Source organism: Pelodiscus sinensis, chromosome 5 (genome assembly GCF_049634645.1).
Source record: "Pelodiscus sinensis isolate JC-2024 chromosome 5, ASM4963464v1, whole genome shotgun sequence".
Lineage (NCBI taxonomy): Eukaryota > Metazoa > Chordata > Testudines > Trionychidae > Pelodiscus > Pelodiscus sinensis.
Genome location: NC_134715.1, coordinates 104,495,457 through 104,521,483, shown reverse-complemented (window position 1 = coordinate 104,521,483; position 26,027 = coordinate 104,495,457). Strand labels below are relative to the sequence as shown.

The window sequence follows — 26,027 nt, the reverse complement described above, 5'->3', positions numbered from 1 at the left end:
AAAATAGCTCCGCTGTCTAGATGTAGCCGAGCAAAAACTTCCTGTCAGGGTGGCTAAGCAATGAAATACATTGCCTGGGGAAGATGTGAAATCTGTATCATTGGAGATTTTTAAGAGCAAGATAGACAAACACCTGTCGGGGATGTTCAAGATGGTGCTTGATCCTGCCGTGGGTGCAGGGGACTGACTTGATGACATTTCAAGGTTTCTTCCAGTACTATGATTCTATGGAGCTGTATGAAATTATTTGAAGCTGTATGAACAACAGAGTTTTGCTGCAGCAAGTGAAAGTGTGAACACGGCTTTGTTGGCAAGAGCATTCTGCTGCCAACAAACAAAGCCCCCTCACTGGGGGGTGAAAGTATTCTGTCAATAAAAGTACTGACAAACAGCATTTATACATCCTGACTTCTAGCCACAGGGTTGTGTTGACACATCCCTGTCACTAAAAATTGTGTCATATAGACATACCCTCAGTCCTTACAGCATTCTTCTAATGTGTGAGAATTGAAAATTGTAATTGACTATAAACAAAAGTGATACTGACTAATCTATTTTTATTGTCCGCACTGGATAAAATGCCATAAATAACCAGAGTATAAAGAGTGACAAGTATAAATCATGTTGTTCACATTATATGTATTTTAGTAACCTAAATGATTATTTATATAGCAATTTGCATTTCTTAATATGTCAACAGTGACCCAGTAATCAGAACTAGCCATAAAATCAATGGAAGTGAACAGTTATATGGGGCCATATCGTCAGATGGTGTAACATGCCCTGGAGCATTATTGACTTTTGTGGAGTTATACTGATTGATACCACTTTTTTAGAGCTTAATTCGTGTCTTCTTTAACAATTAATTAGTAGTTTAGATTATATTCTTTTCCAATTAGATTCTCGTGGTTCCTATTTCACACTGCATGGCAACTGACTGTGGACTTGCATTATGCCAGAATATTTTTTTAGTGAATGGCTGTCTGTAAATGTAGTTTAATATTTCTTCATAGAATAAAATCAAATGTTGGTTGGAATTTGGAAATCTAAAATTTAAATTATTCATTCTGAGGGGAGGGATTGTATGTTATATCAGATCTCAAGATTATCTCTGAAACTGCAGTTTCCTATATAGATATTTTTTAAAAATCCTATGAATGGTGTTCTATCTCAAAACCTCATATATTTTGAAAATTGACACCTTTTTCTAACAGTTGGCACAAAATTTAAAAATGTGGCTTGTGGCTTTCTTAATAGTTACAAGTCTATATCTGCCATGTTAAGATTGTGGTTGGCAGTTACACTGTCATCACAATAGCATCAGAGATAAGTATGGCATGAGTGTTTTACTACAAACATTACACAGAATGTAACTGTGAAACCAGCAGTAAGCACATGGATCAGAAGAGACCCAGAGTTGCTGACGAAACAATATGTAAAGTTTTCACATTATGTCCTGCACTCTTTAACTTTGCCTTGCTCTATTAACATGATCGTCTCATATTTTTATCCTCAAATCTAATGAATGTCAGGCCATTAAATGTACATCATAGAAATTAAAATTGATCATTTATTTTGTTCATTACCATCAGTCATTAGAACACATATCTCTGTGGTCTAGAACACATAACTCTTTCTATGCCAGCAGGAGCACATACTTCTTACTTTCCTTGTTTGTTTTGCTCTGCTGTTGGTAAAAATTTGAAGCTTGCTTCACTTTGTCAACCTCTCTGCTGCTATAGTTGTGCATTAGCTTAATGTGTTGTTGTATTACAATGTAAAAAGTCTCTTGTCTCTTCTGTCTTTGTCACTGCAAGCTGCTAATCTGAATGAAGTGGAAAAAGGTCAGTTGTCCTTTAAGCCTATTTTCACTTATCTATCTTTTCTTTTCTTTTCTTTTCTTTTCTTTTCTTTTCTTTTCTTTTCTTTTCTTTTCTTTGAAGGTGCATGGATTTCAGTGTATGCACGTGGTCAGAGAAATGATATTGTTGACATTTAGCAAGCTTACCCTGTATTCTCAGATCAGGCATTTAAATGTTTTTGCATACATATCAAATGAATGCTATTAAAGGTAAAAATACAGCTTTTTGCCCAGAAGACAGTGTTACAAGAACAGATTGTTAATACTGTATACATTGTCTTTTTCAAATATATTGAAACTTACCTTATGCATCCTCTCTGTTGACGGATGAAAATGGCTTTCTTTACAGAGAGGGTCTTCTAATAAAGCTTGCATCCAACAGCTGTAAAATACACTTTGGCTCATTTGTAATGCTTTCTACATTTTAAAATACCCAGCTAATTTTCTTATATGAATTGTCCTGCTAGTTATTAGGTTGAGATGTCCTCCTGTTTATCATTGTAATGACCAACTGTTGCAGCACATTCTGCATCTAAAAAATCAGTTATCTGAGGGTCTGTAACAAAGAAAGATAATGAAGATGGACACGTATGGCCTTAATTTGAATTAACCTTACTTTTGGGGATTCTGTCAAAACATTAATGCCACTAAAATAGAAAGTTTATTTAACGAAATAATGGAAAAGATTCTGATCCATCATTCTGAATTACACATTTAGATCATTTCCTAGCACTGGTATTTCATTATTACATCTATGCAGCTGAAGGATATGGTTGTTGTTTTTTTCCTCTCCATCATTTCCTGTCCTCTTTCCATTTTCTTTCCCCAAACAATCTGGCCCCATACAGAAAATCTTCCTTTAGAGAGATGAAAGGTGAACTGACTCTGTTTGTGCCATTCTTTGAATTGGTGGAATGGGCGATTAAAAAACAACATAAGATACTTCTGAAAGCTGAGTTAATGGCACTCATATTCTTATATTTTCATTGTTCTGTGACCACTTTGCCAGACTGGTGAACAATTATTTATTTTATTATGCTTATTGGTGTACATATTAGGAAAGCTAGTTACCATTCAAACACAATACCACTATTTACAAACAAATCTATCTTCTTTTTAATGGTGAACCAAAACCAGATTCCAATGACTATTGATTTTGCATATGTAATTTTTTTAAAAAAATTGCTTTGTAAGAGTGCAAAGTGTATTTTTGGTGCACTCAATGAATTCTTGAATTCTTGAAAACTATAGGGGCGCTCTGCTTATTATTTTGAAATAAGGGGTTTATTCAAGCTTGGATGGATAGTCCCCTTGTATAATTATGTTTCCTAGCTGAAATATCTGTTTATGGATGATTAAAAGAGAAAATATAATCAGAAAATATTGAATAGTTACTGAAAACTTTTAACATGGGTGATAGACATAATATATTGTAATTACTGAATCTAACAGTAACTAACACACTATCAAATTATTAAATAACTGAAGGGAGCTGAACTGGATTGGAAAGGCAAAAATTAAGAATGTGTATAGAAATGTGATGCATTGCTTATGGTACTTAGTTTATTAGTGGAACATGGAAGAGATTTAGCTGAATGTAAATTACTAGCAGAGGCCTTTGTCTTACTTGTTAATTCAGTAAGAAAAAGAGGAATGATATAAATGAAATATATCTCTTAGTTTAGTTACGTACTCCACCAACCAATTATATAACATGATTTACACATTTCCAAAAATGTAGTATTTACACAATCCTAGTGACTAATGAATAGAAACTTAAATACATCTAGTGCACTTTGGCATCAGTTAAACTCAGTACTTAAGCACATGCCTGACTGTAAGCACATAGTTATGCTAAATTTAAGTGAGAATTGTATTGGTTTAAAGTCATGGGCCTAGGTACCCTGCTAAACCAAGGTCTTGATGTTGTAACTTACGAGACTTTAAACAGAGATGCTTTTATTACTCATGCTGGGTTTCTACTAATAATGTATTCTGTTTAATGTACTAGTGTATTGGAAATGACTGTAAATTATTATTGGATCACTGTAATCATTCCACTAATTTTGATTCATTTCTACTCATGATTAAGGGCCCAGTCCAGAGAATGCATGTGATCTTTGTTAAAGTAATTAGATTCATAGACTTCAGTGGGTCTGTTCCGATGAATACTATCATCAGGAATAATTCATCATTTTCTGCGTAGTGATATATGTTTCTAAAATAATTAGTATGCGATTCTTGCATGCCAATACCAATTATTGCTTTAGTATTGAAACAGCTTAGTATGTAAGGTCTAAGTCTTGCACTGGGGATCCACTAGCATGAGATGTAAATTAATGGAATTCCACTGGTATGAAATTGGAATAATGCAGAGCTGAAGCTGAGCCAGAAATTATATTTTAAATAATTTTAATTGGATTTTCAGTGTTTTACATAGGGTTGCCGGATGGTTGAACCAAAAATACCAAACACCTCTCCCCCCCCCCCCCCAAAAAAAAACACTGGGGAAAAAATTCTGTTGAGGAAAAAAAGAAAGGAGGGGGAGTCCAAAGTTGTTGAGCAAAAAAAAGGACTCAGAGACTTATTAAGCAAAAAATAATAAATAATAAAACAGCATGGTCCCTTTCAGAGTGAGTGCAGAGTTAGAATAGGGATAGGAACAGGGGAGCGGTTGAGCACTAAGACCCAGGGAAGGCTTTGCTTCCCCTTGTTCTTTAGGCTTTTTGCTGGTGGCCATTTTGTGTTTTATTCAAGCCAGAACTTAGCTTCCCCGCGGAACCTGGTAAACATGGGGGGTGGGAGGGCTGGAGGTGTTGGGGCCCGGAGGAGAGAGGGCAGCGAGGCCAGGGGGTAGAGTTGCTAGGTGTCTGGTATTTCTGCCTCCTGGCCAGGAATAAAAATCAGAAAATACCGTACACCTGGCAACCCTAGTTTTACAACTGGACTTTAAGACTCTGTGTTGTAACCTACTTCCTACTGCCACAGATTTTTTCCCCTTAATCTTTGTTAAAATAAGTTAAAATAGTACTTAGTGTATGTACAATTTGCCAAATTCTCCACTTTAATTCCATATAGTTTAACTAGAACTAACATCCCTAAAACAGTGCTTGCTGTTTAAATCGGAGATAGCTAATAACTGGGGAATACAATCAAACTATGAGGAGGAAAAACTGTAGCTTTCATAGAATGTAAAAATACTGCAGAAATAGACTCATATTTATACATACATATACATTACCCAGTAACTACTTTAACTACCATTAAACCTGCCCTGTTCACTTGGTATTTATGCTTTGGAACACAATATACTTTCTTATGGTGATAAAATTGATTACTGTTTCTTTTTATTTATATTTTGTCCCTGGTTTAGATTTGAATATTCTGTTTGCCTTTTCTGTAATGCTGATGGGTTTAAAGATATTTCTGTGATAGCTTCAGATAATTTTCTTAGTTGGTGCTTTGTCAAGTTATTACAGTTTAACTTCTCAAATCTGGGACTCTCTGGTCTGGTAACATCCATGGTCTGGAAGGGCCACTGATGTTACTAGACCAAAGAGCCATGGAGGCTGGGAGTAGGAGCCAGCTGGGAGAATGCAGGTGTTGGGGAGTCCCAGGTGAACCAGCAGCAGCTGGGCAGGGAAACCCCATCTTCAGCAGGGCCGGACAGTAGCCCGGGAATCCCCCGCCCTCGCAGAAGACCCTCCAATGACAGTAGGGCGGGCAGCAGCCACACGAGTCTGACTCTGGCATGGTAGCCCAGCTAGGGAAGCCCGGGGAATCCCCCAGCAGCAGCAGGCGGGCAGCAGGTGGGAGCCCTGGCTGTCCAGCATTATCAGAGCAGTGACAAGCCAGGAAGCCCCAAAGAGAGGATCTGGCAGAAAGGCAGCCAGCATGGGAGCCTTGACTTCCCCTGGTCTGGCAAATACTCTGGACCGGATCACTCAGGTCCAAAGTGTGCCACACCAGGGAAGTCCAACCTGTATTTCCTTTATCATTTCATTTTTTGTTAAAACATCTCCCAATTGCTTTGTAAATAACTTACACATACAATTTACATATCCAGTTACCCAAAATAACAATAATAATCTAAATCCTTTGGAATGTTATTGTCTTCTTTCTTTCTTTCTTTCTTTCTTTCTTTCTTTCTTTCTTTCTTTCTTTCTTTCTTTCTTTCTTTCTTTCTTTCTTTCTTTCTTTCTTTCTTTCTTTCTTTCTTTGCTATTGTTTTTAGCTTTAGAAAACCTGGATAATTGCTATTAAATAGTTTCATTCAAGTCATTAATTCAAGTTACAATCTGTCAAGGAAGAAAATTGATATATAAATCTGGCGACTTGATAAGCTCTTCTCACTAGATAACCAAGGTGCACTTATCAACCATGTTTATATGTTGTTTGACTAGCCATGTATATAACATCTATTGTATATAAGAATATCATCTTTGATGAACTTATAGGCCTTGCTTTTGGAATAGCATCTAGGTTCTAGTAGCTCAGACTGTAGGGCCTACATATGAGAATGGAATTCCATTTGAGGATTGAGGTTGAGTAAAATAATTAAGCAACTTATCTGATACAAAAAACGATTTTGTCTGATCCTAATTAAACTGTGGAATTATTTTATTGAATTATTTTGATATATTCCCCACAACTGATTGTTTACATTATTTTGTTATTGCTCAGTTTTCTAAATGACTTAGAACATAGCAATTTTCTTGTCTTTAAGAATCGGATCACTTGACAAGAAATGTATGAAAGCCACAGCTATTATTTTACTAAATTGGTGAATGAGTGGATGACTGTACACATGTAATATTGATGTGAAACTTTGTTGAACATAAAGATGCACAGTGGTATCACAACCATTTTTCTTAACTGAAGTATTTGTTTTAAAAAAGTGGATCTACAATTTCTGATTGAGGTTGCTTTGCAACATTTTCCATATCCATGAAGACAAAAAGCACAATCTGTCATCTCTGTAGCTTTTTCATTTTTGTCACTATCTCTGTGGGTTTTGTAAATTAAATTTCTTCCTTGCACCTTGCCCACACTGATTACATTCTAGAGAACTCATGATTTTATATTCACCAGTCTCGAGAACTTCACTCTTTTCCCCTCTCTTTACTCTCCTTGGAACAACTTCTCAGAAATAGTCTTCAAATTAACACAACTAAAAAATTGTGTTAGTAATTTTTTCATGCTTATTCTTCAGTGGTGACAAGATTTTTTAATTTCATTTTAATTTATTTTTTATAATAGTTTATTTTTGGGTGTCTTTAATGGTGCTTATACAGATTCTTAGATGGGCAAATATGCAGTGTAGCTCTTATTTATTTTTTTCCTCTGGTATATATGTAGATGCAAAAATAACATTTCAGGAGTGCAAATTTTGGGGGGCCACTCTAATGCTTCTTTGAAAACTTGGTTCTTTGTTTCTTTTCTTTGTAACCTTTCAGAGCATCCATTCTTGTTTTGATCACATCGTATTTACTAAAAATCTAGCCTTTGTTCATACAGATTTTATGTTCATTCTTCACCACATTGGTCACAGGATTTCCCACTTCCTTGTTATAGTGAAGCATTTCCCTTCTTAGATTACCTATTAATGTTCTCTTTGAACTAAATATTCTCTGTCTGTCAGGCCATGAATGCTCACGAAATAACTGACATCTTGATTTAATTCACAATATTCATTCTGCTCTGTGGGTTTTGAAATTAAAATTTAAAAAATAAAATATTTTTCTTCCTTTCATACTTTCAGAACACATTATGCAGTATTGCCTCAAGTCAGGAGACATTTTGATCAGCTAGTTGGTTCATATCCTCATTATTGTACATTAGACTGTGCACTTTATATATTGTGTAAACCTTTCATTATATTTAAAAAACAAAAAACAAAAAATACCTCTTACCAGGTCCTCAGAAGTAGATTCTGATGTTTTTGACCATTTCACAATTGTCAGCCGGATTCTAGCAAAGTTGCATTGATTTTATATTTTCAAACAGAAGCAATATGAAATTACATTTTTAGCTGAGTTTGACTTTTGACCTCAACCTTCAACTGTACCCAGTATCCCACTGGCCACAGCTAGAAATGTGGCCTTTAAACTCCTTTATCCTTGAACTGATTTGTCCTTCTGTGTAGTTTAGAGCAACCTGGCAGTCACCAGCGGGTAGTGTACTCTAACCAAATGCACTTATTTCTGTACACCCTTCACATCCAGATGAAGAGGGTTAGCAGAATTTCACAGTGTTAAATCCCTGTTCCACAGAGAGGGCTGCCACATTTGGCAGTCCCCCAGGCAATTTCTGATGTCAGAGCCAATGGTGACATGTCAGTGGGAATACAGCCTTTGGCACAATCTCCAACTAGTGGAACAAGGAATACGGGTTCAATAAAGTTGTCAGTGATTATGGGATTATTGGCCATGTTATATCAGTGTTTATTAGACAGGATTTTTCTATGTCCTATGGGTCTTCAGTGTTGAATTTTTTTTTCTATGAATCATTTGTCATTCTATAGTATCGCAAATTATGTCAAGTTACTTACTGACACTTGAGAGCCAGAAAGTTTCTTGGTATTCTGGAGCTGGGATTGCTGTTTTACCTCAGTAGTGGATAGTGGAAGTCTTCTGTTTCTAAAGGACTGTGCTGCATGAACAAGAACAAAATCCAAGTTGGTGGAATTTATAGGAGGTTTTCTGTCTGACTCTGTGAATACCGAATTATAGTAGCATTTTGCAGGGACATCTTAATATCACTCAGGAACAGGACATCATATATTATGGGATTCCACAGTCATATAATTTATTGAATAATGGTACTGCAGACTTAAAGAGTCTTTCCTTTAAATATGTTCCGAGCCTATAGAACACACACAAATTAAGTAAATACAAAGGGCTTTTTGCTGGCTTCAGTTTAGGATCATAGGAGTTTAAAAAAAATTAGATTTTTTGCTGGATGTATTTCATCCTTTAAATATTTTTAATTGCCTCTATAATCTCTTCAGGAGTGAGTTCTGCAATTTGTATGTGTCTGAAGAAATGTTCTCTCTCAACCATTTATTTATTTGAATGCAAGTGCTTCAAAAGAGAAGCTTGAGTTTTTGGTTTGATATTGTTACATTGTGGATTCTTTTTTAGGATTCTTTTTTGAACTGATCTAATAACTACAGTCTTTCATTTGCCAAATGGAAATGGCGAAAGACTTTGAGAACAAAATTCAAATCTTGTGTTTTAGATAGCCCTTGTGACCTGTGAATGAGCTTTCTTCAATTCCCTGTATATATTTATTAAGTAATATTATTGGCCATTTCCCTCAGAACCACTGAGTACTCTGCTTCTGAAGATCACAGAAAAATCATGGAGCAGATCCTTAGGGAATCTATTTGGAGAAGAGGAAGATGATCAGGACCAATTAACATTCACTATGAGGAAATCATGCCTGACCAACCTGATATCTCCTCATAGACGGCAAACTGGCTCTGTGGATATGGGGAAAGCAGTAGATGTGATATACCTTGACTGTAACAAAGTGCTTGATACAGTCTCCCACAGTGTTCATGTCAGCAAGTTAAAGAAACATAATTTGGATTAACAGACTATAAGGTGGATAGAAAGCTAGCTAGATCATTGGTCTCAATGGGTAGTGACTGATGGCTTGATGTCTTTTTGGCAGCTAGTATCAAGCAGAATGCACCAGAGGTCAGTCCCAGAACTGGTTTTGTTCAGCATCTTTGTTAATGATCTGGACAGATTGCACCCTCAGCAAGTTTTCAGATGTCACTAAGATGGTGGGAGAGGTACGTTTTTTGGAGGGTAGGGATAGGGTACAGGATGGCCTAGACAAATTTGAGAATTGGGCCAAAAGAAATCTGATGAGGTTCAACAAGGAGAAGGGCAAAGTTCTGCACTTAGGACTGAGGAATTCCATACACTGCTACAGGCTGGGGATCAATTGGCTAATTGGCAGTTCTGCAGACCTTGGGTCTGGAGAAATACAATGAATGAGAAAATGGATCAGAGTCAACAGTTTCCCCTTGTTTCCAAGAAGGCTAATGGCATATCCAGCTGCACTAGTAGGAGCATTGCCAGCGGATGGAGGGAAGAGATAATTCCCCTTGAATTGCCACTAGTGAGGCCAGTTTTGCGGGCTTCCCCCACTAAAGAAAGGATGTGGATAAATTGGAGAATCTCCAGTGAGGACAACGAAAATGATTAGGTAACATAACTTATGTGGCGAGGCTAAGGGAACTGGCATTCTTTAGTCTGCAGAAGATAAAAATGAGGGGGAATTTGATAGCAGGCTTCAGCTACCTGAATGGGAGTAGCAAAAAGGATGGAGCTAGGCTGTTCTCATCAGTGGCAGATGACAGAACAAGGAGCAATGGTCTCAAATTGCACTGGGGAAAGGTCTAAGTTGGATACTAGGAAAAACTATTTCACTAAAAGAGTGGTAAAGCACTGGAATAGGTTACCTAGGGAAGTGGTGGAATCTCCATGCTTAGAGGTTTTGTCCAAAGCTGGCTGGGTTGGTTTCATTGGGGTTGGTCCTGCTTTGAGCACCAGGTTGGATTAAATGAACTCCTGAGATCTCTTCCAACTCAAATTTTTTCTGAGTCTAAGATTCTGTGACTTGTATTATTAATTCATATACATATGGCCATGGTTTTGTGAGATTGGTGGTCTTTGTAGTTAAGACAGTACAGTTCTATGTGAAAAATGTCTTAATAGATTGATAGTGTGCTATCAAACTTCTTTGGTAAGCGTTGCATGTGTATTGTTGGCATGGATTTTCTGATGGCCAAATGTATATACATTGCACTATATATTGAATATTATTTGTATGAATTTTCTCAGCTGCAAATTCTGTTTGTCAGAATGAATACTAACACCCTACTTTGGGATTTGATGATAGAATAAGTTAACGCTTGCCATGGAATTGTAAAAACAAGCTCTTCTACAACAGATGATGGGAAAGTATTTTATAGATCCTTTTTTTCTTTAACTCTAGTGCTTCTGAATAGCATGTTGTGAACATATCTTTCCATCTTTAAGGAATGTATATTTCCAACATGTTTTCTTTAGACCAGTGCAAACATAAATATTTATGCTTTATTTCCTGTTTAAATTTCTCTCACTTCAATTTCCAGCCATTGGATTGTATTATACTTTTCTCTGATAGCCTGAAGAGACTATTATTGAATATTTTTACATGTATATAAACATATATACTATAATAAGTCAATCCTTAGCCTTTGCTTTATTAATCTAAATATATTGCTCTCTGAATCTTTCACTACAAGACTTTCTACTCTTTTAATTATTTTTATGGTTTTTCTCTTAAACCTCACCACTTTATCAACATCCTCTTGAATTCTGAGCACCACAACTGAACTGTGTTCTATCAGCAGTCACACTGAAGCCAAATTCAGATGTAAAATAACCTCTCTACCCATGGACAGTTGGTGAAGATACGGCTGGTGGAGGCAAACCTCTAGCCCAACCTCCAGCCCTGCCCTTTCTTCTGAGGCCTTGCCCCTTCCCCATGGCTTGCCATGCATTCCCTCCCGCTCCCAACCATGGGAAGAGGAGGGGAGCAGGTAGGTGCACACTCGTCCCAGCCTCCCCAGCCCTGAAGGAGGTCAAAGAGCGTGTGGCATGGTCCCAGCCTCCCCAGTGCCGGAGGAGGGAATTCTGCATGGCCTGTCACAGCCCTGCCTCTCCAGCTCTGGGCAACAGGGCATCCAGGCACTGGGGACAGCAACACTCCATTCCAGAAAGCCTACATGTTCTGGGGCAAAGTGTGGACAGGGCTATGCCTGGCAGTTTGGAAAAGCAAAGGCCTTTCCCCCCCTTACATACCGAACACCCATGTCTCTGCTTCTATTCAAGAGTCTTCTGGTTATATATCGAAGGATAGCATTAGTTCTTTTGGCCAAATAGAACAAATTCAGCTGTTTATCAACCACAACTCCCAAATCTTTTTCAGAGTCACTGCTTCCCAGGATATAGTCTCCCATCCTACAAGTATGGCCTACATTTGTTGTTGTTAGATGTATACCTTTTTCCAAATTGAAATGTGTAGTGTTTGTTGGCACCAAATTTATCCAACAATCCAGATCAGTCTGGGCCGTGACCTGTCCTATTCATTATTTTTATCCCATCTGCGAATTTTGTCAATAATGATTTTATGTTTTCACCCAGATCACTGATTTTAAAAAGATATTTGGCATAGGGCCAAGAATAGATCCCCATGGGACCCCATTGGGGAAATACCTACTGATAATGATTCCCCTTTAATGTGTGCCATGCTAATTTTACACCATTCAGGTTTTTTAATCAGAATATTGTGCCGTATCAAGTCAAACATCTATAGATGTCTTGGTATACTTCGTCAACATTGATACTTTTAATGACCAAACTTGTAATCTCATCACAAAAAGATATCAAGTTAATTTGATAGACTCTGTTTGCTATGAACCAATGCAAATTGGCATTATATTCTTTATTAATCCTATATCAGCCACTCCATTATCTTGTTAGAAATCTATCTCATGTTGGAGAAGTATAAGAAGGGAAGAAGAATGGTTACTCTATATAATCTCAAAATCTCACTCAGTCATGTACCCCTTAATCCTTCGCATTCATAGACTTCCTTCCAGTTACACTGGAGATGCTAAAACATCACCATCACAGGCATCTATACTTCTATGTTTCTTAATAGAACATATGTCTAAATACTCCTGGCTGAATGGAAAATTTCATACTCTGAGTATTTACAGTACAGAGAGACATCTAAAACACAGTGTGCTACAAGTGTAGCCCATGCCCAACAAATAATTACCCACTCCTTGATCCCATAACAAGATATGATGGTAACTATTATGCTAAAGAAAGAAACAAGGCTTCTCTTATGGCTACTGTAAAGCAGTCATAAAATAAAACCTTTATTGTAATTGTTATTGTAGATTGTTTCATATGATTATTCAGAGAAATATGTGACTGCTTAATTATGTAAATTAATTACTTTTTATCTGACATAACAATAGTTGGATTCTCTCACACACATTTTCCCCAGAAGTATATTCTAACCCACTCCAGGATCTTCCATCTTTCTCCTTTCCCCAGTTCTCCTACCCTTCAAAATGGTATTGCCCCTCTCCTGACGGCATGCCTCCTTCCCTATCAGTTTTTCCTTCTCCATCAATTTTCTCGTCCTTGAGTACTTGGAGAGAGAGGCTGAAGCCATGATGTTTTATATCCTCATGCACAGTTGCAGCTGCATGGAGCCAGTGTAGGAAACAGACTGTAAGCGCTGGTGGATGACAGTGTGGTGTCAAAACTTTTCTGCTTCCTCATAGCAAACAGCCATTTCAGTAGTGAGGATGAGTGTTTGGGACTCACTGTCTTCTCACCTTTTCTTCCTTCAGTACCCAATGTGGCTTCCACTCTGCTCACTCACCTCCATAGCTAATTGGAACAAATGTCTAAAGGGGGGCAGGGGGAGGGTTATCCTTGGAATCTACAGGCCACACTAGATTTGTGGGTCTTTAAGCACAGTATGGGCAGAATTTATACCCATGAATTATACGTATGTATCACTGTGTAAACTCATTGTATCACTGTGTAAACTCATTTTGATTTGGGAGGAGAGAATATTGATGACCTTTTCATACCAGTTATATAAAATAGAGGCATTAGTGCAGGGGTGGACAAGAGAGACTCTGCAGACTGGACTTGGCCTACCAAGCGGATTTATCTAGCCTGTGGATGCCCTGCCACTTCCCTGCCCCCATTTAATCAGGGCTTGGGGATGGGGAGTGTGCAACGTCTCTTCCCCTGCCAGGGGTGCTGAATAGCTAGAGGCTCGCTCGAAGTGTAACGCGCCCCTTGCAGGGCGGGGGCAGGAAGCGAGAGACTTTGCACACACACAGCCTCCCTTCCCCAGCGCTGATTGGTCTGGGGGCGAAGGCAGCATGTGAAGTCTCTCGCACCACCAGAGGTGCAGGTGCCTAGAGGGAACCATCAGCTGTTCAGAACAGCTGGCAGTTTCATTCTGGAGGGAGGTTGGGGACAAAGACTTCATGTGCTCCACCTCCCTCAAGTTAATCAGGGTCTGTGGGCAGAGGAGCAGAAAGTGTCCTGGCCCCATCCTTTCCGGGGCAGCCCAGGGCCACTTCAAAAATTTGTGAAGTGGCCCCCATTCTAAAATTATTTCCCACCCCTGCATTAGTGTGTTCCTAGTCACCACAAGTAGATAATTACTTCATAGTGCAAAATATTTTAAGTGCAAGAAATTACATTTACTCTGTTGGCACAGTGGGGGAGGCTGGTCTGGAGAAGCTGTATTCCTGAATGATATCAGAAAAAATCAAAATATATTAATTGTTTGTGTATTATAAAGTGTAGACTTTTTCATATATTAATAAGTTAAATCACAATGATTATAAGAAGTGTTGCTATTGAGATAAAGCCAACCATTGTTAGGGCACTGTGGTATTCCCCCCAAACTGACTGTGAATATTATATTGCAGGTGAATTATGCGAGGAGAAACTGGATTTCTGTGCCCAAGATTTAAACCCTTGTCAACATGACTCAAAGTGCATCCTGACACCCAAAGGATACAAGTAAGCATAAAATATTGTCATACTTCAACTACACAATTATTCCCATCATTCTATTATTCTTCTGCACCCCTTCAGGGTTTGTTTTAATGTGGCTCTGTTCTGCTGTAATATCAATGCATACTCATAATAGTTGCGAACACCTATCAGTGGCAGAACCTGGCCTATTTGTTTATATGTACACCCATGTATTAACTTGAAAAGTATCCAGCAAATTAACCAGTTTAACCACATGAAACAGAACTAGTGAAGAAGGGAGAGTTTCATTCTCTGTGACCGTATCCACAAAAGTCTTTTAGAAACCTGGACTATAAAGAGAATAATTAAGTTAAATTAAAGTGGGATTATTGTATTGTTTTGTGAGTAGTAATTACAGGACAGGTTACTAGTAAGACACATTGTAAAATAAGGCAGTTCATCATCAGGAAAACTAATCTTTAATTACATGACATCCTTATTAACATTAATTAGCATGCACTCTTAAAAAGTACTTTGATGGACTTTAAATTAGTAGATTTAGGAAACCTGTTTCTTTAAACAGTCATTCATGTGCAATCTGTTTTATGTGCTGTATTTTTTTGTGCTCAGAAGCAGCGTATGCTATTGAAGTTGATATTCTTAGCACATTTTAAATATCAGGCTATTTTAAACAGTGCAGACTTTATTTGGCGATATTCAAACGTACATGCAATGAGCTCATGTACACCATAATATTAAGATTAACATTGTAAATTATATGCATTTATTCATTTCATCTGGTCAATCAATAAAATTGATTACAAATGTTTGTTACTACTTCTAGTTTGTAATCTAGGACATAAAATTCCCATATTTTGAGATTTTAAATCAGAAGATGACACTTTCAGTAGCTTTTAGCATGCATCTCACTTAGCTTAAAACTGTGCTTTATACTCTTTTCTCCTTCACTTATACATTTATTTTTGTCAGATAAAAGGCTTGAGAGATATGATACATTTTAATTGATGGGCCTAATTTAAAGAGATATGTGGGTATTTAAATTTATACTGTATACTTCTAAATGAGTCTATAAAGTGCTACGAGACCATTTGGTTTTTTTTTTCTGTAACAGACTAACTCAGCTACCCCCTGAAGCTTCAAGGCATAAAAGTATGAGATTGATGCGTATACACAGCACCCTAAACTCAAAATAAGATATGCAATTTGCGCTATGCAAATTGTGTTTCTTATTTCGAAATGGCTTATTTTGAAATTTGGCACGTACACACAGAGCCAAATTTTGAAATAATGTGCTGTTTTGAGACATCCCTTATCCCTTGTGGAACGAGAGTTACATGGATGCCGACATAGCATGCCCGTTATTTCGAAAAATACTTTGAAATAACAGGTGCATTTAAAAGATGCGGGGTAGCTATTAAGAGATACCTCCCTCCAGTATTCTGAAACAGACCCACTGAGATGTACCCACAAAGACTGATGTAGTTAGGTGTTTGTTAAAAGAAAAAAGAGAATATGTAATTAACTTTTAGACAGCTGTGTTTGTGCAAGTATGCATTTGTAATCTTATCCATGGATCTATGAGCTAAATGATTCTGAACACTTGTTCAATTTAATGTCTTAAGCTTTAACTGAAGAGTTCCCATTAACATTAATGGTGACATTTTCCTAGTTACAATATAGAAAATACTCCAGTTGAAGAATGTTTTTTTAATTTCTTATGATAAGTAAAATAAAAATAAGTGCCCTACAACTACTTTGGTTGATAGGCAACAAAGTTATTTCTTCTAAATTCTCTTAGATGAAATTTAAATAAAGTTGTGATCATTCTAACATGCCTCTGTAAACACATTGTTACATCTACACAAGAACTTGTCTTGGAGTTTTTTTCTTGTTGACTCCCAGCAGCTAAGTTAATTATGTTTACTTATTTTGACTGAATGTACATTACTCATATATTCCAAGGAGAACTTGTCAGAACAATTTGTAAGGGTTTACACCAAGAATATTTGGTATAATATCAGATAATCGGTAAGCACAATGTAATATGGCAAAAAACAACATTCAGTAAGTCCTTAGAGACAAGTTTTTGTTTCAGAAAGTGAAGATAGTAACCGGGAAGGAAGTAATTTTAAATTTCATACTGCTCAGCTGGGAGAAAATGGTGATGAATCTGAAGGTGGATGAAAGTGATAATAAAATGATAAATTTCATGATTTTAAGGAAAGGAAGGCATGTGAGCAGCAAAATGAGGATTTTTTTTTCAAAAAAGCCGAGAGCAGGCCACAGCTCCATGGTAGGGGGCAGAGTAAGGGGGCTGAAGGTGTGGCCACAGTGGGGGGCAAGGGCAGGGCTGAGAGCGGAGCCTAAGCCAGGGGTCGAGGCTGGCAAAGAGAGCACCAGCATATGGGGCTGCAAGTGCAAGGCCAGGAGTGAGGGGCCAGACACAGACACAGCAAACTAGGTAATACTCCTTTTCAACCTACCCCCAGAGACTAGCCCATGCACCAGCTATGCCCCCTTAACATTCCTCAGTGCCCCCTAGTGAAATGTGCCTCAGAATTTGGGTATACCTGATGTAATTAATCACTATATGCAGGTTTTCAATAACCACAGTAAAGTTACATTTTAATAATACATTGTTAAAATGTGATCAGAAAACATATTTTCTAAATAGTGCTGTACTTTAGAATCAGTTAATAAAATACTACATCTCTGGTATTGTCATAAGTACATTGTTTTTATAGACAGACATAGTACTAATGAAAATACTTTCCTGTTTAATAGATGTGATTGCACACCTGGATATGTGGGAGAACATTGTGATATCGACTATGATGACTGTCAGGATAACAAATGTAAAAATGGAGCACAGTGTACTGATGCTGTGAATGGGTATACATGTATATGCCCAGAAGGGTACAGGTGAGAGATGCTTGAAGACAGGACAAACATATTTGTATCATACCACCAGAGTGATTTTCTCTGAAATACCGGTTTTTGTGTTTGTGTTTAGTGGCCTTTTTTGTGAGTTTTCACCACCGATGGTCCTCCCTCGCACCAGCCCTTGTGATAACTATGAGTGTCAGAATGGAGCTCAGTGCATCATAAAAGTAAATGAACCAATATGTCAGTGTTTGTCAGGTTACCAGGGTGACAAATGCGAAAAGCTGGTCAGCGTAAACTTTGTGAACAAAGAATCCTATCTGCAAATTCCTTCAGGCAAAGTCCGCCCTCAGACCAACATCACTCTGCAGGTAAGAAGGCATGCATTGTCAAGAACTGATCTTGAGCCAGGGTCATTTTCTTCACTGTCAGTCACTGCAAGTTGGCATGGGTCCTGGTCATTTATCATGTATGAGGGGGAAAAGCTAAAACAAATGCATACATATGAAAGTTGTCATTCGATCCATTAAAAATTTTAGACTCTGGCCTACAGAGAACTAAAACGCCACTGAAATTAACGCCACAGATGGACAAAAGATTATCTTTATATCACCATTCCATTAAGGGTATGACTAGACTACAGGGTTTTGTCGACAAAAGTGGACTTTTGTCAACAAAACTATACCTGCGTCTAGACTACCGTCGAGTTCTGTCGACAGTAAGTCAACAGAATGCAGCAATTTTGTCGACAGCGGTAAACCTCATTCTGCAAGGAATAACGCCTTTTGTCGACAGAGTTCTGTTGACAAAAGGCGCTATTGCATCTACACTGTGCTTTTTCAAAAGAGAGCGTCTAGACTCTCATGTCGACAAAGAGGCTTGCTTTGTCGACAACTGGATGTAGTCAAGACGCTCTTTGTCGACAGAGGCTTTGTCAACAGTGTCTGTCGACAAAGCCTCTGTTGACAAAAGCCTGTAGTCTAGACGTACCCTAAGAGTTTTATAACAAAGGAAGAAATGTTGGTAGTGGCCATGAATATGAATGCAACCTATTTAGTGTGTCAGGTTTATTCCAATTCATTTCCTTATAACTTAGTGTTTCTTTTTTCTCTAGATTGCCACAGACGAGGATAGTGGGATCCTGCTGTACAAGGGTGACAGAGATCATATAGCGGTGGAACTGTACCGTGGTCGAGTGAGGGTCAGTTATGACACAGGATCTTATCCAGCATCTGCCATTTACAGGTGAACCACATACCATAAATTACAGTTCAAGACAAAATGTGTATGATCTCTAGCTGGGTGGGGCCCAAACAGAGATTTTTTAGTAGCCGTTTAGAAGAATTCCCTCTGCGTCCAAATTAGTCATTTTCTCCTCAAAATAACCACATTTCAAGATACCTTCTTGGTTGCCAAGGAAAGTTCTGGAGGCAGCACCAAAGGGCATCATCCCTTTGACTCAGAATTGACAGGTTAAGACTGCAAGGGGAAGCAAAAGGCTAAAAGATTTTACCATTATTTATTTGACTTCAACTACCACCACCAGAAAAGCTTCTGGGTACAGATGTAAAGTGCTGAGCTGGTACTTAGGTTAGGTCCACACCAAATCAGTTAAACAGGCTGGTAGGAATCTTCCTCATTGAAACCAGGCCAAACGCCAGCAGCATAAAATTCCAAGTAAGCTGTTCAAAGCATTTTTCCAAGGCATAATCTTTTCCAGAGCTTTCAGAAAGGAAATACAAAATGGATGTGAACACATCTAAAGCAAATTCATTTTAAATTTGAGTTGAACGCTAATGATCTTTTTTGTTTTGTTTAGTTTTGTAGTATTGACCAAGCTCCTACTGCTGGCTATCGTAACCATACCTATGTGGTGGTGTACGATATAATGGTACATGTTTGATGGAAATTGTAGAAACTTGCACTTATTTTACATTTTGTAGGAGCTATTTTATTTAAAATAAACAGGATTCCCAAAAATTTCCCTCAAATGTGAAAACAGAATCAAAATCCTAAATTTTTTCTCTGGGGAAAATGATGCTAAACTTTGTTAGGCAGTAAATCAAGGGAACTAAGATAATGTATAAGATAAAATATCCTTATAACTTATAGTGTGATTTAATCATAAAAAGTATGATGCCTTATACAGTAACCATTTTAAAATTACTTCCATTCTTTTAATGCAAGACTTATTTATGACATTTTGTTTGTAGATCTGATGCTATACCATAATTTGTAGGAGTAATATTTCATATTTCAAATATATGCATTTAACTGAATTGAATTAAAATGGGACTTAAATTTGCAAAAGAATCAAGATAAGTTTTTAAAACAGAATTGTTAGAATTGAATAGAGCAAATTCCTTATTTCCTTGTGAATCTGCAGTTCACAATAAGATAATCATGCTTTTCTCTGGGATAATGTTGAAAAGAAAGTGAGATACTGATAGGAACAGGGATAAACAAGGATTGTTTTTCTGGGTTTATATTTATTGGGTTTATCAGGTAGCTTTGAAAGCAAACAACAACTCAGACTGCATGCACTTTTCAGTTATTTGCATTCTGGCTTGCTTAAACCCTTTAAGTCATCTCCTCTAGCTCTTTCCATATTAAAAACTTACAACCTGCCATCTACCTTGTACATTTTATGTAGTATTACTTGCACTGATTGTGCATTTCAGCCTTCTAGTCTACACTCAGGCTGTGTCCGGACTCAGGGGTTTTTTCGGAAAAAGTAGCCTTTTTCCGAAAAAACATTACCTGTGTCTAGACTGCAGCCGCGTTCTTTTGAAATTAAATCGAAAGAACGCGACTTTTCTTTCGACGGCGGTAAACCTCATTTTACGAGGAAGAAAGCCTTTTTTCGAAAGTGCTCTTTCGAAAAAAGGCATTCTTGAATGCAAACAGGGGTTTTTCAAAGGAGAGCATCCAGACTGCCTTTCGAAAAAGAGGCTTGCTTTTTTGAAAGTTCCGCTTGCAGTCTAGACGCTCTTTTTCGAAAGAGGCTTTTTCGAAAGTATCATTCGAAAAAGCCTCTTTCGAAAGAGGCTTGCAGTCTAGACATAGCCTTACAGTTGTGTATAAAGTTCAGGAATTACTCTCTTAGGGTATGTCTATACTTTGCTCCCTCTTTCAATAGAGGGATGCAAATTAAGACATTCGAAATTGCAAATGAAGCCGTTTGCATATTCACGTTATGGTGCTATTTCAAAATAGTACTATTTCAAAATAACAGACGCTGTTAAGACGCGGTTATTTCGTGAGAAAACCCTTCTCTCGAAATAACTGGTAAACCTCATTATATGAGGAATAAGGGTTATTTCGAGAGAAGGGTTTTCTCTCAAAATAACCACATCTTAACAGCGTCTGTCATTTTGAAATAACGCTATTTTGAAATAGCGCCATCATGCAAATATGCAAATGAAGCACGGGATATTTAAATCCCGGCTTCATTTGCAATTTTGAATGTCTTCATTTGCATCCCTCTATCGAAAGAAGGTGCAAATATAGACATACCCTTAGCTTCACACCATTGGGAAAGGCTCTGGAAGCTTTGAACTGGCATAGCCTTTCACTATGGTAAGGAAAAGCTCATGTGGGAAGAGGAGAGTGGGGAAAGTTTCTCGCACTCTCTGCTGCTACAGCCTTTCACTAGTGTCAGAAGGTAGCTGTGTTAGAATGTATTGATAAAAATAAAATCAATAAAACAACGCGGAGTCCTGTAGCATCTTAAAGACTATCAGATTTGAATATAAGCTTTCAGGGGCAAAGACCCACTTCACTATGGCAAAAAAAGCTCTGGAAGGAGGGAGGCAGCCAGGAAAAGCTCCAGCAGCATGACATAAAATCTGTGTAGACATGGGAGTTATTGCCTGTGTGTATAAAGAGCCATACAGGATTTGTACCTTGTGGGTGCAGTCATGTAGGGCACTCTACTCACCTAATCTATACCTCACCATCTATACTGGCTATATCTGTATTAGCTGGGTATGCAGTGTCTGTATTTTCCATGCCACTGTACCTATAGGCATACCCTGAGAGATGCTTTGAAGAATCATTATTCAAAAGATCTTAATATTAAAAAATAACATGTGAGACTGTTCCATCAAAATAAAATATTTTACATCACCGTTGATACCACACTGAACTGACCCACTGATGTGGGGACAAAGGGATCAGTTGCTTCAGGGCCCAATGATTCAGAAGAACACTAGAAAAGGGGCTATGAGGTGAGGGACAGGGGGGTTGGAAAAGAATTGGGGCAAGGTGCCTTCCAGCCCCACACATTCCTCTCCCATGTATGTGCCATGATTTGGGAGCTCCCAACCCATCCAGAGTGTGACCCTGCCCTCCTTACATGAGCCAGGTTCTGAAGGGGGTTTGCCTATCTGTGGTGGTCTGATCCTCTTCATCCTACCACCTCATGTAAACAGCAATTTGAGTATCCCTGCCCTTTAGGAGTGGGTAAGCCCTGCTTCCTGACTTCCTATGTTTGAGAGGCTCTCTGTCCATTTAGGGCTGTTAGAACCCCCTTACAAGAGTCAGGTTCATTTGGCTTACAGTTTGGTGGTGGGAGCCATAAGAATCCTTCTCCCCTTCCATGTGAGATAAAATTTAGGTGTCTTGACCATCTAAATGAGTCTAAGGCCCATCTCTCCCCCTCTGAGACACACAGATATTTACCTTCCCCTCCCCCCCCCCCCCCCCCCCCCCCGCATCTCCCTTCTGTTCTGAAATTTGATTTGTCCTTTTCATATGTGTTCATTTTTTTAATTGTATCCTTTGGTATATATGGTTGTGACTATTTTCTTCCACTATTTGATCTGAGGAAGTGGGTCTGGCCCACGAAAGCTCATCATCTAATAAACCATCTTGTTAGTCTTTAAAGTGCTACATAGTCCTGTATTTTGTTAAATAAAAGTCAGTATTACTTTTTTTTATTGCTGCACATAGAGCTGTGATATTTTTAGTCTTCTTTCTGTCAGATTGAAAACCTCACTTTCTATATATGAAGAAAAGCAGTACCGTTATGCACATCCTACTTGATATATATGTATGAAGTGGTCAGAAAAATAGACCTTGTTATGTGGGAATCTGGGGAAAAAAAATATTATTTTTTATTTGTAGCATAATAGTCCCTGCTCCTTCACATGCCAAAAAGTGCATTTTAGACATTTAACCCTCTGGGTTGAAACAGGATGGAATTGTCTCCATTAGGAGCCCTCAGAGATTCTCTTGCCATGCTAGCAAGGAGAGAAGACAGGATATAGACAAGCAGAAACACTTTTTTTACCACCATGTCACTGTATTAGTAGGGGAAAATGCATAAATTTACCTGTGCTTAGTGTATCCTAATTCTTTATTGGTAATACATCATCTACACTTGGAGCTGGGACTGATATTCCCTGCCAACTAGGTACTCATGCTAGCTTTCATCAACTAGTAGTATAGTCTCTATAGCATGGGCACTGGCAAGTGGCAACACAGTTTAGCCGCTTTTTCTATAAACATGCCAGACCCTATGAGCATGTACTTGGCATGGCTAGCTCAGGCTGCTGCTTGCTGCTGCCACTCCTATTGCAGTGTCACTACTATTGTAGCATGCTAGCATGAGTATGTCTGCTTGACCTGGAAATCATGCCTTTACTCTCCAAATATAGCTGCAGCCCCAGTGCTAGAGCAGTGATGGGAATATGTCTGTAAATCCAAAGTATAGACATTGCCTGGGTTCTGTGGAACTATAGATTTAAATCTCACTGGTGTCAACTCAGCTCTTAACTCTTTCAATATCAATAAATGGAATACCGTTTGCTCTTTACTTTGCATGATCTCATGGCACACTTTGTAAAGGGAGGAGATTGTTTGTAGTCAAAAATTTCTCTCCTCCTACTCTAGTATACACAATGTCTGACTGAAGTCATATATATATGGTTAGTAATCTCTTTGGGAATACTTCAGACTGAAAGATGTCATCAGTATGTAAATTGTACATATTAGAAATGTTACAATGCTCTAGAAATAGTAATACAAGTTATTGTCTGTTAATAAGCATGACTGCACATCTTTACTTAAAATCTAGTTATCAGAAGATGACATTAGTGGAGAAGTTTTGCTCTGAGTTTTCCCCTCTGCTTTGCAATTTCCACTATGGAGTTTTGCAAAAGAGATGGAACTGAGGATGGTTTGCCTGTGCAGCTCTGTATAGTCTCGTTGTGGAGCACTAGGGTGTTTAAGGTGCATGTGTGGACTGAACAGGCAGTGCTACCTGAAGTGGAACACCCTTAATGGTACACATCTCAAAGAACTACAATGACTGCACAAGGTGAGTAAACCTCTCCTGCTTTCTGCAGTAGTTCTTCACCAGTAAATAGCTGTATACTGTTTAAAAGACAGAAGGTTAAAGAAATCCTAACCAGGATTCAAATGCTTTAAAACTTTTTTTGTTGTTGCAGTGTTGAGACAATAAATGATGGGAATTTCCACATAGTGGAGCTGCTAGCCATGGATCAGATTCTTTCTTTATCTGTTGATGGAGGAAGCCCGAAGATCATTACCAACTTGTCTAAGCAATCAACTCTGAACATTGACTCCCCACTTTATGTAGGAGGTAGGGGAACTTACTGTTTTCTATTAGAGATGTTATAGCAAATATACTCTGGAAATATACATTGACAAAAAAAGCACTGTAAAGTGTCACTTCATTGAGTTAATTCCCAAAGATGATATTCAGAGCAATTAATCCTGAAATAGTCTCATTGTTAACTGTAGTAGTAGATGATTCAAATTTCTACATAACACTCTAAAAGGAAATAGAGAAGCTTAGTTGAAGGACCAGATCATTCCTGATAGCTAATAACTGTTGTTTTCTGACAGTAAGGATGCAATCCAAACTGTAATATTTTATAATTATGTTTTTCCTAGTATTATTATTTAGTTTCAAACAGGACTGGAGAAGTGCATAGCATTATATATATAAAGATACTAGGTCTATTTTTGACTCCTTAGCCCCCTGAATAGTCATTTATGGCTGTTCATCATGGGTGGTAAAATTCTACCATTTTGTGTCAGTAGTGGTTTACATTCACTTTACACTGTAAATAGACACACCTATATGATGGCAAGATGCAAGGCACTGGAAACATTACAAACTTAGTTTCTGCCCTGAGGAGCTCACAATTTAGGTTATAAAAGAGCTGTAATGCATGGAGAGAAGACCTTAGGCAAGAGACAGCAACAGCCGGCGACTTACACAGTAAAAAGTTGTGACAGTTCTTGCTTTCACACTATACATATTATGTCAGTGTTTTTTGCCATACAAATCATTTTAAGCTGGCATTAGACTCTTGTGAGGATAAATCATTGAAATTGTGGCGGGTTTTAGTATTTATCCGCACAGAACTTGTTGTTGGTATGTGTGCTCCATGCACATGAGCCCAGTATCTTTAAGCCAACAGTGTCCTTTGAGGCCGCTCTTATGTTCTCCACATCCATAGGCCCCTACAGCAAAGGTAGAGCATTCCTGATGCCATTGTTCTTTTTCACCACCCATGACAGTTCACAGAAGACTCATGGTGCCCATTTGAAATTCTTTCTGATGAAAAACTCAATAAGATGTGTGTGTCATTCTGAGGTCCCTCTACAGAAATAGTGTTGTCCTGCTCCAAAATAGTTCCAGCAAATGCTGGAGCTAAGCCTCCTGATCCTTCTTAATCCTTGTGAGGTGAGTCAGAGGCCTCTGCTGCCCAAGGTCAGAAGGACCAAAAATCTGTGATCATCATCCCCAATATTAGCCAAGGAGAAAGCTAACTGTCAAAATTCCTCTGACTTGCCTAAGCTAACTCATTCAAAATCTCATTGGTACTGAGGGTCATCAGAGATTCTGGGATTGTGTTCTTCTACAGCAGTTCTACAGCCTCTATTTCAGGTGACTAACACTTCTTCCTTAACACTGTATGCCACAGACTCATCAGTATTGCATTATTATAAAAATTTATCTGCTAAGACTCCCATGCCACTACTGATGGTCACGGTGCGATTGTCATTAGAATTGCCTCCTGTGTCTGCAATGGCTACTTTTACATCTCCTGCAAATCTAACCATCTCTCCAGAACCAATATACCCTTCGCTATCCCCAGTCCCATGTTTTTCTTTTATTTTTGATATCAAAATCTATGCTGGTACCAGAGCCCAGTGTGTTGAAAATGAAGCATCTAGCTTCTACAGTACCATTGCCAGCTGCTCATACTGTCATGTCTGAGTCTTCCTGTTTCTTACACCTCAGAGATTTGATCTCTTTGAGAAGAATTTTATTCATATGCATCATCTTCTAATGGCAGCAGAATCTCCGAGATCTCCTTCTCTACCTGAAGTGATGCCTGACTGATGCCTTCTTGTCATAAATCTCATGCTTCAGAGAGGTTTCATGTTCCCTGGTGTGAAATCTGTAATATGAAATCTAATAAATACAGGTATAAAAATCTGCACTTAGGAGGGAAAAAAATCAAATGAACAAATTCAGAATAGGGCATTTCTAGTTAGGTCATGATACTGGAGAAAAGGTTCGGGGTGTTATAGTAGAGCAAACAAAAAGGTAATATGATTACAAAAAAGGCTTATGTCATTATATGTAATATGGCAGACACTGTAAGAAATCTTTCTGCTCTACTCAGCACTAGTGA

The 26,027-nt window shown here is 38.1% G+C and overlaps 1 protein-coding gene across 4 annotated transcripts in view; it reads left to right on the top strand.

Moving 5' to 3' along the window:
• The window catches only part of SLIT2 (slit guidance ligand 2), a 388,563-nt gene that overhangs the window by 351,577 nt on the left and 10,959 nt on the right, over window positions 1–26,027 (top strand). For all 4 annotated transcript variants that reach the window (XM_075930670.1, XM_075930668.1, XM_075930671.1 and 1 more), the window contains exons 29-33: window positions 14,397–14,490; window positions 17,251–17,388; window positions 17,480–17,720; window positions 18,464–18,594; window positions 23,802–23,956. In XM_075930670.1, the coding sequence (XP_075786785.1) occupies window positions 14,397–14,490; window positions 17,251–17,388; window positions 17,480–17,720; window positions 18,464–18,594; window positions 23,802–23,956 (759 nt within the window). The remainder of the gene's footprint in view (window positions 1–14,396; window positions 14,491–17,250; window positions 17,389–17,479; window positions 17,721–18,463; window positions 18,595–23,801; window positions 23,957–26,027) is intronic.